The 19,078-nt window shown below is 44.9% G+C and overlaps 1 protein-coding gene and 1 long non-coding RNA gene across 2 annotated transcripts; both read right to left on the reverse strand.

Moving 5' to 3' along the window:
• Nucleotides 1-11,067: 11,067 nt before the first annotated feature.
• Nucleotides 11,068-14,183, reverse strand: LOC141227834 (uncharacterized). The gene is made up of 5 exons (XM_073667262.1): nucleotides 12,532-14,183; nucleotides 12,223-12,430; nucleotides 12,011-12,130; nucleotides 11,797-11,930; nucleotides 11,068-11,710 (listed from the first exon to the last, which is right to left on the reverse strand). Exons 1-5 carry the CDS (start codon nucleotides 12,657-12,659, stop codon nucleotides 11,404-11,406), a joined length of 897 nt encoding a protein of 298 aa, XP_073523363.1. The 5' UTR covers nucleotides 12,660-14,183; the 3' UTR covers nucleotides 11,068-11,403.
• A 2,313-nt stretch (nucleotides 14,184-16,496) lies between these two features.
• On the reverse strand, nucleotides 16,497-18,815 carry LOC141227832 (uncharacterized). The gene is made up of 4 exons (XR_012294813.1): nucleotides 18,398-18,815; nucleotides 17,032-17,217; nucleotides 16,814-16,942; nucleotides 16,497-16,717 (listed from the first exon to the last, which is right to left on the reverse strand). It is a non-coding gene; the product is annotated as an uncharacterized lncRNA (long non-coding RNA).
• Between the last annotated feature and the right edge of the window lie 263 nt (nucleotides 18,816-19,078).

Below are 19,078 nucleotides of genomic sequence, written 5' to 3' on the forward strand. Positions count from 1 at the left end.
ACAATAAGCTTTCCTTGCTACGTAATACTCAAATCGAAACTTAAACTAAGACAGTTCCAGTGTTGCCAAGACTTATTTCAGAGAAACGAAACAAGATTATAAGCTGACGGCTGCAATATCTGCCCAGAGACTGAGATAAGGAGATGAGGACCAATCAGGAGTGGCCAGACACTGGACTTTCATGGCTTACCCCGCCCCGGACAACCGCTTTTCCCTCCCCATTATGTAGTGTATTTAGGTTAGTGCATGTAAAAAATAAACACAGAACATTGCTGAGGACGTTGTCTGTAGTAGCCTTCTGAGCATGCTCTGAGCTTGAACCAGCTTGTTGTCTGACTCATTCTTTGAATGGTTGACCCATGCTCATAGTTTGAATTTGGAGTGACTGGAGGACAAGTGGAATGTCATCACGACCCTCACAGTATATTATATGGAGGACTATGGGCTGTGCATCATGCTACATGGATGACTGAGCTGTGCTGTATATTATATGGAGGACTATGTGATGCATTATACTATATGGAGGACTATGGGCTGTGCATTATACTACATGGATGACTGAGCTGTGCTGTATATTATATGGAGGACTATGGGCTGTGCATCATTCTACATGGATGACTGAGCTGTGCTGTATATTATATGGAGGACTATGTGATGCATTATACTTTATGGAGGACTATGGGCTGTGCATCATGCTACATGGATGACTGAGCTGTGCTGTATATTATATGGAGGACTATGTGATGCATTATACTATATGGAGGACTATGGGCTGTGCATTATACTACATGGATGACTGAGCTGTGCTGTGTATTATATGGAGGACTATGTGATGCATTATACTATATGGAGGACTATGGGCTGTGCATTGTGCTACATGGATGACTGAGCTGTGCTGTATATTATATGGAGGACTATGTGATGCATTATACTATATGGAGGACTATGGGCTGTGCATTATACTACATGGATGACTGAGCTGTGCTGTATATTATATGGAGGACTATGTGATGCATTATATTATATGGAGGACTATGGGCTGTGCATCATGCTACATGGATGACTGAGCTGTGCTGTACATTATATGGAGGACTATGTGATGCATTATACTATATGGAGGACTATGGGCTGTGCATTATAGTACATGGATGACTGAGCTGTGCTGTATATTATATGGAGGACTATGTGATGCATTATATTATATGGAGGACTATGGGCTGTGCATCATTCTACATGGATGACTGAGCTGTGCTGTATATTATATGGAGGACTATGTGATACATTATACTTTATGGAGGACTATGGGCTGTGCATCATGCTACATGGATGACTGAGCTGTGCTGTATATTATATGGAGGACTATGTGATGCATTATATTATATGGAGGACTATGGGCTGTGCATCATGCTACATGGATGACTGAGCTGTGCTGTGTATTATATGGAGGACTATGTGATGCATTATACTATATGGAGGACTATGGGCTGTGCATTATACTACATGGATGACTGAGCTGTGCTGTATATTATATGGAGGACTATGTGATGCATTATATTATATGGAGGACTGTGGGCTGTGCATCATGCTACATGGATGATTGAGCTGTGCTGTATATTATATGGAGGACTATGTGATACATTATACTTTATGGAGGACTATGGGCTGTGCATTATACTACATGGATGACTGAGCTGTGCTGTATATTATATGGAGGACTATGTGATGCATTATATTATATGGAGGACTGTGGGCTGTGCATCATGCTACATGGATGATTGAGCTGTGCTGTATATTATATGGAGGACTATGTGATACATTATACTTTATGGAGGACTATGGGCTGTGCATCATGCTACATGGATGACTGAGCTGTGCTGTATATTATATGGAGGACTATGGGCTGTGCATCATGCTACATGGATGACTGAGCTGTGCTGTATATTATATGGAGGACTATGTGATGCATTATATTATATGGAGGACTATGGGCTGTGCATCATTCTACATGGATGACTGAGCTGTGCTGTATATTATATGGAGGACTATGTGATGCATTATACTATATGGAGGACTATGGGCTGTGCATCATGCTACATGGATGACTGAGCTGTGCTGTGTATTATATGGAGGACTATGTGATGCATTATACTATATGGAGGACTATGGGCTGTGCATTATACTACATGGATGACTGAGCTGTGCTGTATATTATATGGAGGACTATGTGATGCATTATATTATATGGAGGACTGTGGGCTGTGCATCATGCTACATGGATGATTGAGCTGTGCTGTATATTATATGGAGGACTATGTGATACATTATACTTTATGGAGGACTATGGGCTGTGCATCATGCTACATGGATGACTGAGCTGTGCTGTATATTATATGGAGGACTATGGGCTGTGCATCATGCTACATGGATGACTGAGCTGTGCTGTATATTATATGGAGGACTATGTGATGCATTATATTATATGGAGGACTATGGGCTGTGCATCATTCTACATGGATGACTGAGCTGTGCTGTATATTATATGGAGGACTATGTGATGCATTATACTTTATGGAGAACTATGGGCTGTGCATCATGCTACATGGATGACTGAGCTGTGCTGTATATTATATGGAGGACTATGTGATGCATTATACTATATGGAGGACTATGGGCTGTGCATTATACTACATGGATGACTGAGCTGTGCTTTATATTATATGGAGGACTATGTGATGCATTATACTATATGGAGGACTATGGGCTGTGCATTATACTACATGGATGGCTGAGCTGTGCTGTATATTATATGGAGGACTATGTGATGCATTATACTATATGGAGGGCTATGGGCTGTGCATCATGCTACATGGATGACTGAGCTGTGCTGTATATTATATGGAGGACTATGTGATGCATTATACTATATGGAGGGCTATGGGCTGTGCATCATGCTACATGAATGACTGAGCTGCGCTGTATATTATATGGAGGACTATGGGCTGTGCATCATGCTACATGGATGACTGAGCTGTGCTGTGTATTATATGGAGGACTATGTGATGCATTATACTATATGGAGGACTATGGGCTGTGCATCATGCTACATGGATGACTGAGCTGTGCTGTATATTATATGGAGGACTATGGGCTGTGCATTATGCTACATGGATGACTGAGCTGTGCTGTATATTATATGGAGGACTATGTGATGCATTATACTATATGGAGGACTATGGGCTGTGCATCATGCTACATGGATGACTGAGCTGTGCTGTATATTATATGGAGGACTATGTGATGCATTATACTATATGGAGGGCTATGGGCTGTGCATTATGCTACATGGATGACTGAGCTGCGCTGTATATTATATGGAGGACTATGTGATGCATTATACTATATGGAGGACTATGGGCTGTGCATTATACTACATGGATGACTGAGCTGTGCTGTGTATTATATGGAGGACTATGTGATGCATTATACTATATGGAGGGCTATGGGCTGTGCATTATGCTACATGGATGACTGAGCTGCGCTGTATATTATATGGAGGACTATGTGATGCATTATACTATATGGAGGACTATGTGCTGTGCATTATGCTACATGAATGACTGAGCTGTGCTGTGTATTATATGGAGGACTATGTGATGCATTATACTATATGGAGGACTATGTGATGCATTATACTATATGGAGGACTATGGGCTGTGCATTATGCTACATGAATGACTGAGCTGTGCTGTGTATTATATGGAGGACTATGTGATGCATTATACTATATGGAGGACTATGTGATGCATTATACTATATGGAGGACTATGTGATGCATTATACTATATGGAGGACTATGGGCTGTGCATCATGCTTCATGAATGACTGAGCTGTGCTGTATATTATATGGAGGACTATGTGATGCATTATACTATATGGAGGACTATGGGCTGTGCATCATGCTTCATGAATGACTGAGCTGTGCTGTATATTATATGGAGGACTATGTGATGCATTATACTATATGGAGGACTATGGGCTGTGCATTATGCTACATGGATGACTGAGCTGTGCTGTATATTATATGGAGGACTATGTGATGCATTATACTATATGGAGGACTATGTGCTGTGCATTATGCTACATGGATGACTGAGCTGTGCTGTATATTATATGGAGGACTATGTGATGCATTATACTATATGGAGGACTATGGGCTGTGCATCATGCTACATGGATGACTGAGCTGTGCTGTACATTATATGGAGGACTATGTGATGCATTATACTATATGGAGGACTATGGGCTGTGCATCATGCTACATCGATGACTGAGCTCTGCTGTACATTATATGGAGGACTATGTGATGCATTATACTATATGGAGGACTATGTGCTGTGCATCATGCTACATGGATGACTGAGCTGTGCTGTATATTATATGGAGGACTATGTGGTGCATTATACTATATGGAGGACTATGTGCTGTGCATCATGCTACATGGATGACTGAGCTGTGCTGTATATTATATGGAGGACTATGTGATGCATTATACTATATGGAGGACTATGTGCTGTGCATTATGCTACATGAATGACTGAGCTGTGCTGTATATTATATGGAGGACTATGTGATGCATTATACTATATGGAGGACTATGTGCTGTGCATTATGCTACATGGATGACTGAGCTGTGCTGTATATTATGTGGAGGACTATGTGATGCATTATACTATATGGAGGACTATGGGCTGTGCATCATGCTACATGGATGACTGAGCTGTGCTGTACATTATATGGAGGACTATGTGCTGTGCATTATACTACATGGATGACTGAGCTGTGCTGTATATTATATGGAGGACTATGTGATGCATTATACTATATGGAGGACTATGGGCTGTGCATCATTCTACATGGATGACTGAGCTGTGCTGTACATTATATGGAGGACTATGTGCTGTGCATTATACTACATGGATGACTGAGCTGTGCTGTATATTATATGGAGGACTATGTGATGCATTATACTATATGGAGGACTATGGGCTGTGCATTATGCTACATGAATGACTGAGCTGAGCTGTATATTATATGGAGGACTATGGAGGGGTGCATTATAATTCTATGTAGACCCATGATTTCTATGTACGCCCCTGATGAGCATAATGGTTTATTTTATTGTGTACGTTAAAGAACAGGCCTTACAAATGAATTACTATTTTTATAATTACTGCACTATTACAATTACAAATAAACCAGTTTATAATTTTTTAATTAGTTTTATTTTTGTATTACTAAAATCTCTGTACCTAAACCTGTTGATCCAGAAGAAGGCAAAAACCCCAGGACACATTCAGCCAATTTACATCACGGGGAAAAATTCCTTCTTGACCCCTAGAAAGGCGATCAGTCCTAGAACCCTGGATCAGAAGTACACTATAGGTGTTCTAGTGTCGGCCATCACTATCAAATTTGAATTTACTCCTTAAAGAAGTGCAGTGCTGAGACATCTTCCTGGCGTTAAATTTCCCTATTAAATAAAGCATTTTTCTATGCACATTCACATTGTAAGGCGTCATAATTAACCTTTTGTCTCCATGCAGAGAGTTGGGGCAGCCACGGCCTCGATGTGAATGCAGCATCATGGCATCTGATTCTCCGGCTGCTCCTGGGAGTGTGAGAAACACATGCCCTGATGTCACACTCACATCGTGGCCACGGCTAACTCCGCTCTCTGCACGGAGGCAGAGGACGGGGGAATGAGGCCGTCCCGCCATGTGACTGTATTTAGAAAAATGCTCTATTTCATTTGGTAGATGTAACGCTGGGAAGTTGTCCCAGTGCTGCACTTCTCCTTTAACTTAAAAAATATCTACTTTATTAAACAACCTCCATCACCCCAAACCCCCACAAGTCAATGTGTTTGTCATTCTTAAACACTTTTGACAGGTCATAAGGTATGTCAAAAGTTACTGATCACAGAAGGTCTCATAAGTGAGACCCGATATGATCAAAAGCTTTTGACATGTCCTGACATATCCAACAAAATCCATAGAAGTGTCCATTCAACAGAATAAGTGTCCTGTTAAAAGTGTACTGTCCGTTGTCCTGGTGTAAGTCTAACACTTTTTCCATTTTTCAAAAATATCCTTTACCCTGGGCAAGTTACTTTTCCAAAGTTTCTGTGCAATACACCTGTTCACCTCCTCTTCATCTGGCTGACCATCCTTAAGAAGTCGGAATATATAGTCCACTCGCATTCTGTTCTGTCTCCTCCTCCACCTATCATATAGATGTGGTCCATTCAGTGGGAACTTGAACTGGCATTCTTTTAACGTTGGTGGTTCGGTCTCAATAGTTAGGGGATATAAGGAAATAAATCTTTGAAAATCCTCGTCTTTGGTCTCTATGGCGGAAGGTCCAGGCTTATTTTCTTTTTCTTGATTAAACTTTTCTTCTTTTTCAATTGCAGCTCTGTAAAAGACATATATTTTAGTTTTAAAGAAAACACAGGAAAATGCAATACTTGTGAGAATGATGAAACAAAAATATTCTATTTTTCAAGTCCTCACAGTGAGGTGGAAGGCTTCTGACGCACCCCCTGGGCCATATTCTTTAGGGGAATACCCGGAGCCGGATCAGATGGGAGTTGTAGTCGCCGAGTGGCAGTGACCCGGTCCGTGCCCAGGGTGTCAAGCTCAGAGTATGTGGCAGTCCTACAGATGTTATAAAGTTCTTTATGTCGACTACGCCACCCGTTGTATTGCGGTCACTACGGCCGCCGCTGCAGCAGGGTCCGCTGAGGCTGATGGTGTTGGTGCAGCTTTTGATAGTATAACCCCCAACGGGTGGGGTATAGCCTCAGGGGGTCAGGTGCAGAGGATGGGGGTTGTGGTGGTGCAGCATAGATGGTAATTAAAGACAGAGTCGGGTTGTGCAGTTTAGGGTATTTACTTACTGCTGATGTTCCGGTCACTCCAGCTTCAAGTGACCACCCGAGCCGTGCTGCGTCCACCAGGTCCTGGATTCAGCCAACCCCCAAGCAAGTCCGGAGCGTGACCCTGAGCCCTCCTTCCTGTCCTGTCTTCTGGCCGTCCCCACCAGGGATCCACCTAGGTCCAGCTCCCTCGGGCCTTCTGTTGGGAGACCCTTGGCCTTGGGTTCCCTGACCCTACACGTGGTTTGCCTTCAGGGTGGATGTGGTGGGTGGCCGTGGCAGATCCTGCCCACGGCCTCCGGTCTCTGGCTAGGGTGTGCTTTAGCCCCCACCAGTTTGGGATCCGGTACCCAGTTGCCAACTCTTCACCCGGTGATGGACTTTGGGTTCTCAGAGTCCTTTTCTTTCACCCCCTCTGGGTCTTTCTTCCTTTCTCCTCTCTCTCTCTCTCTGGGCCTTGGGCTGCTCTGCTCCTCTGCTCTCTTCCACTCCTCTTGCAAAGACTGGCTGACTGACTGACTGACTGACCCTGATCTTAGATGGTGCCCACCTTAAATACTCCCTCTATGTGTGAGCTCAGGTGACCAGCACCCAATGAGCTCCTATCTTTACCCAGGCTGCTCCCCCTATCTGCCCCTACACTACTTGGGATGTACCACCCCCCTCCCACTCCAGCCAAGGACAGACTCGGTCGTACCTGCACATTTCTAAGTGGGAGTACCGTTGGTCTGCCCTCCGGAAATGGGATGTGTGTAGTGCATGCAGCTCTCTGGGCTCAGTTTCACACTCCATCCTTACCCGGGAGTGGAATATCACACCTCTGGGTTGAGGTGCAATACCCCTGTAGCAGCCGAATCCTCAGGGTGCTACATTCCCCCCTGGTAAATCACAGCACGTCCTCGGGCTGTAAGATATAAACATCCACAAACATACATTTTTTTTTTTTTTCATATAAACAACATAATACAAACATATAAAATATCATATACATATCAGCATCATCATAAAACTTTTCATATTAATAACATTCTCGTCGCCTCTGGCTCCTCCTCCGGTCACTGTGCAACGTGTGACCGGGTAAAGTGCGACAGTCTTTGGAACTCGTGGCTTTCCTATCAAACCAGTAGGGGGCGCTTTAGGACGCGCAACTATTTACAAGGGATATGGCCGCTCTCAGTCCTCGGTCAGTGGGATTTAAGGGATAAACGGGTAAACAGTTCACACTTGCTGGTCCCAACGGGGACTATATTATCAGCAACAGTTTCTTTGGTACCCCTACGGGTAACTATATACAGCTTCTACTCTGCCGTACTCAACGACGACGTCCTCCTGCTCTTTCTTTGTGGTTACCTTTAACTTCAGACCCGTCCGGGTCCTCTTGTTCTTCCTCCTCACACCGCAGCTCTTCCTCCGTCAGGCGATGCACATGGAGGGCGTAGGATCCTTTGGCACACTTGTGCCGGGTAAAGGTGACCTCGTCCCCGATGTAAAGGTCACGACCTCTGTGTCCCTCCGATAGGTGGGACTCAACGTCTCTCCTGGTCACGAAGACGTCGCCTGGGGTGCGGTGGTCTCGGATGAAACCCCACCCATGCTGCATGTTAAACTTGATCACAGTCCCGGTGGTGCGGGGACTATGCGCTGCACGGGGGTCTCTCCTGGCCCGGCTCTTCTGCTCCGCGCTCCTTACTTGAGCTTGCTGTTCCCGGACCCGCCTCTCTCTCCGCTCTCTCTCAAAGACCTCGAGCTGCTGGCGGCAGCACTCTGCACGCTCCGCTGCAGCTGCCCGGGTCTCCTGAGTGAACCCCATGAGATCTTCTCCGGTGGGGTCCCACTCAAACTGTGCCTCCTCTAGCGGGGGCGAGGTCCTTTTTACGGGCTTTGGAACCGGAATCAGGGGTTCATCTAGGGGTCTCTCTTTCCGGAGTCGGGGATGGTGAAACTCCGGTGGCCATATAAAGGGCTGCCCATCCGGGCACGTATGTTGGGCGAACAAATCTTCTCCCAGATGCGGCACTCTTGGTTTTATGGGCGCGGTGGTGGTGGCGCCCGGGTTGCCCAGGCCTTGCGGCCAGGCCTGGGGCACCTGGAAAGTGAAGGGCACCGTAAGGACGGCGGCGCCCTGGGCTACTTGGCCCTGCGACCAGGCCGGTGGCTCCGCGGAGGTAGGGGGCGCTGTTGGTATTGCGGCGCCCGGGGGTACTAGGCCTTGCGACCAGGCTGGTGGTACTTCCTGCTTGGTCACGCTCGGGGTCGAGGCGTGTGACGTCACAGGGGTCGCGGCTTCCGTTTGAGGCCTAGTCTGCGGCGGTGACGTTGCAGCGACGGGCACGGCCGGGGGTACTTCGGGCTCTGCGACGGGGAGCTGGGGCAGGCACGCGGTTTCCCGGCTTGGGGTAGAGACGTCCCCTTTACCTGCCTCCTTTCGTTCGGCTCCCTTCTCGGCGCCGTCTCCGGCCTTCAGTCCTCCTGCGCCATCCTTAGAGGCGGTCTGTCTCCTCGTCTTGGGTGGCGTGCTCCGCTGACGGGTCTCGGTCTGCTGGGCCATCTCACGGCTCCACTCCGCCAACGTCTCTCGCTGCACCCGGGCCATCCTCCTTGCGAGGCCCTCCAGAGCGGTCTGCGCACACTCCCGGTCTCGGGGGAGCTGTGCTAGGACCTCCACTAGGCCTAGTGGGGTCGTTGCTTCTAGCAGGCTCCTGACCAACGGGTCGGTGCTGCTCTGCTCTCCTTCTGCTGTTCCCGGCAGGCTCCTGGCCAGCGGGCCGGTGCTGCTCTGCTCTTCTCCCATCTCCGGGTAAGCTTCTTCTGGACTCAGCTCTAGGCTTCTTGTCTCCGGGTGCGCTCTCTCCAGACTGCTCCAGGCGACACCCATCTTTGCTCTCTCGTTCTCAGTCCTCCCACTTCGAGGGCGGTCCCGGGGCCACTTGGTGATTGTCAGCTCCAGGGGCAGTTCTTTCACGCTGACAGACACCTCTAGCATCACAGTCTCTGTTGGTGGGGGCGGTTTCCACTTTTGGCGCCATTTTCGGTCCTGGCCCACGATGGGAGGTGGCCTCTTGCCACCCTCTGGCACGCCCATAATGGCGTCCGCTCTTCCAAGGCGGGAAACCTTTGGAAATGGCGGGAATCGTCTCCCAGTGGCGGGAAACTCTGCAGATGGCGGGAAAAAGCTGTTAATGGCGGACAACCGGCGGGAATCGATCTGTGATGGGGTCCGATGGCGGGGACCCTCCGGAACCGGCAGGAGACTTCTTTTTGAGGTAAACTCGTTCTTTTCTTCAGGCACGCAGTACCCGGTTGTTGTGGGCACGTAATCCTGCCGACTACGCCAAAGTTGACGCACCCCCTGGGCCATATTCTTTAGGGGAATACCCGGAGCCGGATCAGATGGGAGTTGTAGTCGCCGAGTGGCAGTGACCCGGTCCGTGCCCAGGGTGTCAAGCTCAGAGTATGTGGCAGTCCTACAGATGTTATAAAGTTCTTTATGTCGACTACGCCACCCGTTGTATTGCGGTCACTACGGCCGCCGCTGCAGCAGGGTCCGCTGAGGCTGATGGTGTTGGTGCAGCTTTTGATAGTATAACCCCCAACGGGTGGGGTATAGCCTCAGGGGGTCAGGTGCAGAGGATGGGGGTTGTGGTGGTGCAGCATAGATGGTAATTAAAGACAGAGTCGGGTTGTGCAGTTTAGGGTATTTACTTACTGCTGATGTTCCGGTCACTCCAGCTTCAAGTGACCACCCGAGCCGTGCTGCGTCCACCAGGTCCTGGATTCAGCCAACCCCCAAGCAAGTCCGGAGCGTGACCCTGAGCCCTCCTTCCTGTCCTGTCTTCTGGCCGTCCCCACCAGGGATCCACCTAGGTCCAGCTCCCTCGGGCCTTCTGTTGGGAGACCCTTGGCCTTGGGTTCCCTGACCCTACACGTGGTTTGCCTTCAGGGTGGATGTGGTGGGTGGCCGTGGCAGATCCTGCCCACGGCCTCCGGTCTCTGGCTAGGGTGTGCTTTAGCCCCCACCAGTTTGGGATCCGGTACCCAGTTGCCAACTCTTCACCCGGTGATGGACTTTGGGTTCTCAGAGTCCTTTTCTTTCACCCCCTCTGGGTCTTTCTTCCTTTCTCCTCTCTCTCTCTCTCTGGGCCTTCTGCTGCTCTGCTCCTCTGCTCTCTTCCACTCCTCTTGCAAAGACTGGCTGACTGACTGACTGACTGACCCTGATCTTAGATGGTGCCCACCTTAAATACTCCCTCTATGTGTGAGCTCAGGTGACCAGCACCCAATGAGCTCCTATCTTTACCCAGGCTGCTCCCCCTATCTGCCCCTACACTACTTGGGATGTACCACCCCCCTCCCACTCCAGCCAAGGACAGACTCGGTCGTACCTGCACATTTCTAAGTGGGAGTACCGTTGGTCTGCCCTCCGGAAATGGGATGTGTGTAGTGCATGCAGCTCTCTGGGCTCAGTTTCACACTCCATCCTTACCCGGGAGTGGAATATCACACCTCTGGGTTGAGGTGCAATACCCCTGTAGCAGCCGAATCCTCAGGGTGCTACACTTCTCTTGCAGTCTGTCGAGAATTTGTGTTGTCATCATGGATGCCTTCACCATATTTTCCATGGTCTTCTCCCTGTAGACACGTTCTGCTGTGGGATTTGAATGTGCCAGGTATTTTGCAAAAATGTCTTTGTCATTAGTGTCCTTGCAATTGGAAGCAATGAAGGTCTCTGCGTTCCTCCTGATCTCTTGGCTCGTCACAGTCTTTATTCCAAATCTGTGCAATAGAAGAAATAAATGTTAAAATACATGTTTGTAATGTTGATATATAGAATCTAAGTGTCACTGTACAGAAATACTTACTTTTTATGAAATCTTGCGATATCATTAGAAACATTGTGGATTTTTCCCCCCGATGAAGAAATGAAGAAATTCTTGATGTCCATTGATTTTTCCAGGAATGTAGGCCGGACTTTTTCAATATAAATTTGAAACCACTAAAAAATAAACTGAAAATGTTAGCTCAATCATAGAGAAGATAGATAGACAGATAGGAGATAGAAAGACAGATATTTACCCTTTCTTCTTCTTTATTCAAAATCAATCCTGCAATCTGGTTCGCCGCTGTCTTGTGTTCATGTACGACTACTCCTACATGACTTTCACGATAAGGAGCTCTCTTCTTCCACTCCTCAACCTACAAGATAAGAAAGTGTGAAATCTACATTAATAAAGCTTTAACTAATTGATTTATAAAAAAAAAAGGGAAATGTACTACAGGTGACTTACAGTCATATTTTGCACCACATCAGGTCGTTGTAATTTATTCAAGATTATATAGCATTCAAGATAGTTGAGAATAACTAACTTGTCACTATCTAGAAGCCTTTCATCCTGGTCCGCCTTGTTTATGGCCTTTTCAAAATCTGTCTTTGCAACTATCAGGATCGATTGCATCTCGTCTGGTCTTTTCATCTCATCCAATAAGTGGTTTTCTCTGGAAATAAAAAATTCAAATTACTTTGAATAAAGTAACAAGGCACATTATCTTCCTAGTAACAAGGTACATTTTCTTCCTATTAATTCTTTTACACTTACTTCTTCAAGATATTCTCCCTGGAGATTCCTTTGCTTAGCCTCTTCTGAAATACTCCTAGCTGGCTGAGGTACATTCCCGCTGCTCCATATGTCTCCTGGTCTTTATGATGAAGGGATGTTGCATTCATTAGGTAATATATGAACGCTTGACATTTTTCATATAATTAAAGACAGTCTGGTGAGTGTTTCCGATTTCCAATAGTTTGTCAAAATAGTCATTGGTCTTCTCGATGTCATATATAAACTTCAGTGAAGGCTTCTCCTTGTCCATGAAGTACAGCGACGTTCTCTACCTCCTGCTTGTATCTCACGACTTACAAGGTTTTTGATAAATATCTTGCAAAGCCAGCAATTGGTTCCAAATCCAGAGAGTGCCTCGTGTACATCCCAGCCTCGGCCATTTTAAGTCGTAGTGGATTGCTCCAGACAACATTGGGCTCAGTTGTTGCTGCTTCAGTTTCCATCGGTGATTCTTCTTCTTCTCCTTCATCTTCCTCATGTGGCCCGGCCGTGTCTTCTTTGGTTTCGCTCCTTCTTTTGGCTGTGGCATCTTCACAATCTCCCTTTGAGGTTGCATCTTCTTGTTCTTCGGTTGTCATCTCAGCTGTTAGGAGTCCCTCTATCCTCATGTTGGGAACCTTCTCGCAATGGCCATTCTTCTGGGGCATTCTTGTATGACATGGCTGATTAATGATTTTAAAACCACGTCCATTAAGAAATGCAATTACTTTTTCCAGGCACCCACCGTCACACACCAGCTCCTCCACCTCATTATACTCAATGGCCAGGCCCTTTGCTGCCACAGCAACCAGATCTGTCTTTGCTTGTGCGAGGGTAGCCTTGATCTCATCCTCGCTGCTGTTTTTTTTGCATTTTCTTCTTAGGTGGGTGCCAGGTTCTCATCTATCTTGTAACAGATCGGGCAGGTCATCGGGGTTCTGTTGTGCACTTTGGATTCCATACTTGAACCTGAAAATTAGAACAAAAGAAAAGAGATACAAAATGAAAAGGTTAAGATGGATTTTAAAAAAGCTGTATGTAAACAAATCAAAAACGAGCTAAAAGTAAAAAGCAGGTTGGACAAAGCAGTCCCGTAGACAGAGCAAAGCAGTCCATGGAGATCAGTCCTGTAGAGAGAGCAGAGCTACACTGGATCGCCAAGAGCAGTCTGAGCAATTAGACTCTGATCTGGCCTTTTACACAGAAAACTGAGACCCCTTGACCAATATGATCAGTCTCTGTAATGATGGCCATTGAGAACAATAGAAAAACATTCCCATTGTCTAGGTGTGAACACTAGCTCTTAGGGGGCATGGCTGACACCTAAAGAGAAAACTGTGGCTGCAAAAACTGCTCCTGAACATTGCCATCAATAATGTTAAATATGCTAAAAGTAAAGAAAAAAATGATGATGGATAATAAATAGTCACCGGAATAGAGCAGCACAACCATTAAACAGAGAAATGGTGCCAGCAGGCAGGGGTTAAAATCAGGACTCCTAACAGAAGACACAAGGGATAACCTTAAGTACTCCATGGTAAAGTAACATCAATGTAGCATTTTTATTCCATCATTGGAGAGGATCCATGTTGTGGCATCACACCGACTCACACTGTTATGTTCCAGCATGAGATTGCTGTGTGAGATGCTGAAATGTCAGAACATCTATTCTCTTCTAAGATGGAATAAGACACAACTTTACCTTGGCACGCTGTAGGTTATTCTTTATAAGATCGAAAGATAGACGGAGAAGAATAGAAATGGATTATAACGGTAAAGGAGAAATATAATGGAAATGTATCTTTTTCATCCGAGTGACGTGGTAGGACGACTGGTACACGTTTGGGCAGAGTGTAGGCAATGTAGGGAGACGATGGGAACACATTTGGGCAGTGTCCCTCCTTCTGTCTGTTGGATCTTCATGCCTTTAAAAGACAAAAAAAAATGAAGATTGAAATTACAACCTCATGAGGATAAACAGTTTGAGGGTTTTGCTTTTTTATTTTCCAATAACTAATGTCACACAGTGAGTACTATCTGTGCCTTGAGGGGCTCCTGTCCTGCCCCATCCACTATTTCTGGAACCTCATTATCCTGAGCAGGGGAGAGGGAGATTTTGGATAATTAGATGGGTATCTGAATAAAATGACCATTAGTATACAATCAGGTGAAGCCTGCAGAAACTAGCTATAGACAGGTTTATAATTTTGATGTATTCACCTTGTAGTCCAGATCTCATCCGGTTCACTAATCTTCCTCTTGGTCAGTCTAGTCCACTAGGAGTCTTCGGTCCTCTTCCCTGCGGTCTCCCTCCTGGGCAGTGCAGGCTTTGGCATCCCTAAGGAAGAGTTAATAAACCTTATATTTTACTGTATTTAGAAGCAAAGTAGTATTAAAACATACACTGCCATACTAAGTCCACATTCCTAGATGTTTGAGTTCTCAAAATGCTAATGTTTTTAAGAGGTCACTGATTTGCCCGGATGATTGTTGAGTCATGGTGACACTAAAATGTCAAGGCTAGGTTCATAATTGATTAAAAAGTTAGCATGTTACAAATACCTAGCTATGTATGGAAGTACCAGGGCTGTGAAAAGTGTATTTTTTTTGGAACTGACAAACATGGTGGTGGAGGTTTAATGTGAAAAGGATCAAAGTTTAATGTTATAGTAGTGATGAAGAGCTAAATGGCTTTTCATAGCTGGGACACGGCTAACAAAAATAAAATAACAATGTGATATTACAGAGTGTCCACAGGTTTGGGCAGTGTCCTCATCAAGGTGACGTAGGTAGACGATGGGAACACGTTTTGGTAGTGTGTCCCTCCTTCTGTCTCTTGGATCTTCATGCCTTTAAAAGACAAAAAAAATGAAGACTGAAATTACAACCTTATGAGATCAGACTGTTTGAGAGTTTTTTTATTGTATTTTCCAATTACTAATGTCAGACAGTGAGCACTAATTACCTTGAGGGGCTCCTGTCCTGCCCCATCCTCTTTCTCTGGGACCTCGTTGTCCTGAGCTGGGGAGAGGGTGATCTTGCTCTGAAAAAAGATAATTAGATGGGTATATGAATAAAATGACCATTAGCATACAATCAGGTGATGCCTGCACAAACTAGCTATAGACAGGGTTATCATTTTGACGTATTCACCTTGTAGTCCAGATCTCATCCGGTTCACTAGTTTGCTCCTCTTCGCTACCATCTTCCTCTTGGTCAGTCTCGTCCACTTGGAGTCTTCGGTCCTCTTCCCTGCGGTCTTCCTCCTGGGTAGTGCAGGCTTCGGCATCCCTAACGAAAAGTTAGTAAAACCTTATATTTTACTTTTTTTGTAACTGCCAAACATAGTGGTGGAGGTTTAATGTTCAAAGAATCAAAGTTTAATGTTATAGTAGATATGAAGACCTAAATAGCTTTTCATAGCTGGGACACAGCTAAAGAAAAATAACAATGTGATATTACAGAGCGTATATGAATTTACTACCCACAATCTATCACCTTGAAGTGCTGGCTTGAGGCTCATCACTGGCTTCTTTCCCTGCCTGTGCCACCAGCTTGTATGCATGGCATATGTCCGTCAGGGTCTTCTCTCTATACGTCCTTTCTGCCGTCATATTGGTGTGCGCAAGATATTTTGCAAAGAGACATTTCTCGGAGTCTGAATAGTTTGGGAGAGTCCATGTCTCACATACCCTCCTCACAAGTTGACTTGAGATAACCGGAAGTTTGTACCTGGAAAGGAATACAGAAAAAATAAAATACATTGCACTGCATTTATTATTGAAGAATGATAACAGGGGTGTTGCGGTCCCCCATTCACATGAATGGGGTCTGTGTTCAGGCTGGGGTACTCTTCTGATACCCGAGCTTGAAGTTTTAATAAACTGTTCGGCGTTTGGCTGAACCTGCCATACACAAACAGTCAGGGGTTCGCCCATCACTACTTCTGAGCGCCATTCATTGCATATTTTGGGTGCTGCCCATCTGATTGGTGCTCAACTGATCAGTGATTAATAGGGGATCTATCATATTAGCCCAGAACAGTTTTTACCACTGCCATCCTACCTAGAAAGGAATACAGAAAAAAAATACATAGCACTACATTAACTATTGAAGAATGATAATGTGCTTTTTATTTCTTCCTCACAAGCTTTGGTCTGACTCTTTCATAGTAGACTCTGAACCACTAGAAATAAAACAAAAGGAAATAATAGTTATAGTAAAATAGAAATGTGTCATCATGTATTAAATCAGATTAATAAGGAGAATAAGTAAATCTCACCATTTCTTCTTCCTTAGTCAGCACGAATGTGGCCACTTGCTGTGTAGCGGTCTTGTGTAACTTTACACCGATAACAACGAGGTCTTCCCCATCATACGTGTGGCTAATCCTCTCCTTCCACTCAGACACCTAAGGATGAAGAGACCAAAGGTTAGACATAAAGAAGAGTAAACTAAAAATGAGTATGAGTAGTGAATAAAGAGAAGAGAGGCACTTACAGTCATGTTCTGTACGACCCCAGGTCTCTGCAGATGCCTCAGGACCTCCAGGGCCTGTAGATAGTAAATCACTTCCAGCTGGCTGCTTTGACGCAGACATCCATCTTTGGCAGCTTGAAGACACTTTAAAAACGATTGCTTTGCCACATCCAGGATCTTCCGGCACTCCTGAGGTGTAATTTGTACCTACACATAAAATTAATAATAGAATATTACAGTATATACAAGCCACACAGTACAAATATATAAAAAATATCTACTTCAATACTAAGTGTATGAGGGTTATGAGATCTCCTAAGAAGAAAAAAGTGTAACAAAAAAATGTAATAAGGTAATGAAGGGGACCAAAAACAAGGGGTGCGACTCACTATTCAAACAATGAATTACAAAAGGAGAGGAAAGGCTGCATAGTATAATAGAGAGCACACAACACAATGAAGGGAAATCAGAGATTATTATGTTACAAATAGAAACAAAGCAAAGCATTAAAATCAATTCAAAACATTCATGATCAATATGGTGTAATGGGAGAGAGCAAAACATGGGAGGAAATAATATACACGGAAGGACGGCCCAAATACAGTAGATTCAGGGAATTAACTGCCAAGGTAAGTGGTATATGGGAAATACCCCAAACTGCTGAGTGTTCAGGGGGATACAATAAAGTGTCAATGCCCCAGAAACAATCAAGCAATTATGCAGAGTGTATGCATCAAATAAGGGGAGTTATAATTAACCACTTGAACTCTTTAACATAATCACATGGTATAAGATACACATACACTAAATAAACACCACCAAGAGTCAAGCTGCACAAACCACAGGGCCACCTATGGTAGCATTAACACATATATGGCTCAGTGGTTAGCACTATATACGGTGGCTCAGTGGTTAGCACTGCAGCCTTGCAGCGCTGGGGACCTGGGTTTAAATCCCACCAAGGACAACTTCTGCAAGGAGTTTGTATGTTCTCCCCGTGTTTGCTTGGGTTTCCTCCAGTTTCCTCCCACACTCCACAGACTGATAGGGAATTTAGATTGTGAGCCTCAATGGGGACAGTGATGATGATGTCTGTAAAGTGCTGTGGAATTAATGGCGCTATATAAGGGAGTAATATAAATATATCATGAGCAGACACTAATATGCATTATACCTAATACAGACCTCCAAATAAGTGTCAGATTGCTAATTGACAATTGGTAATTGCATTGCCCGGCTGCAGGTGTCAATATTGTATTTCTTGGTAATTACCAAGCAGTGTTTTAAGGTTGAGGGAAATTATATGGAGGAGAAGATATATACATTTAGATTTTACATTATCCATAATTTCCTATTACTTCAATATAAATATTAGCTAATAACCCACCTTTTGCTGACAACTTCTCTTGATATTCCCTTTGACAACCTCTTTTGTATGTCCTCGGTCACGGTCATAAAAAACTCACATGACCTAAACAGTGCGCGTTTTTTTTCAAAGAGGTTGGAGGCTCTCACATTGTAAGTCATGAACCTACGCACGTGTTTTAGGTAGTTGAAAATGGTCTGATTTGCCAGATTCAGCTTTGTAAAGAAGGAGTTGACTTTTTCTACATCTTTTACAAAGTCCAGATTGGCAACCTTGGGGTTCATGTAAAAGAGGAACCTGGCGACATCCTCAACTTCCTGTCTGAAGTGTCTCACCCCCAAGGTGTGCAGTAAATAGTTGGCGAAGCCCACCAGCAGTGGGTCCTGCAGAGAGTGGCGTTTGTAGAGTCCAGCTGCCAGCATCTTCTTTCTTGTATCTGCTGTCCATTTTGTCTGCAAGGCTCTGTAATTGGTGAGAAATAAAGAAACAGCTCAGGCATTAGACATTTTTTAACCAATTCTCCCTTTACTACTTTTTGTCACAGAACATAACATATAGCGAACTAGCAAACCTGTATGATCGACCATCAGCCACAGTCAGGCTTGCAATATAAAGACATAAGCAAAATGATGTCAGCTTGTAGATTAATTACATAGTGTTTCATGTATAAACATAAGAGTCAAATAAAATGGGTGGATCAGC

The sequence above is a fragment of the Phyllobates terribilis genome, unplaced genomic scaffold, assembly GCF_046119375.1.
Source record: "Phyllobates terribilis strain yellow unplaced genomic scaffold, ASM4611937v1 Scaffold_417__1_contigs__length_1623298, whole genome shotgun sequence".
Taxonomy (NCBI): domain Eukaryota; kingdom Metazoa; phylum Chordata; class Amphibia; order Anura; family Dendrobatidae; genus Phyllobates; species Phyllobates terribilis.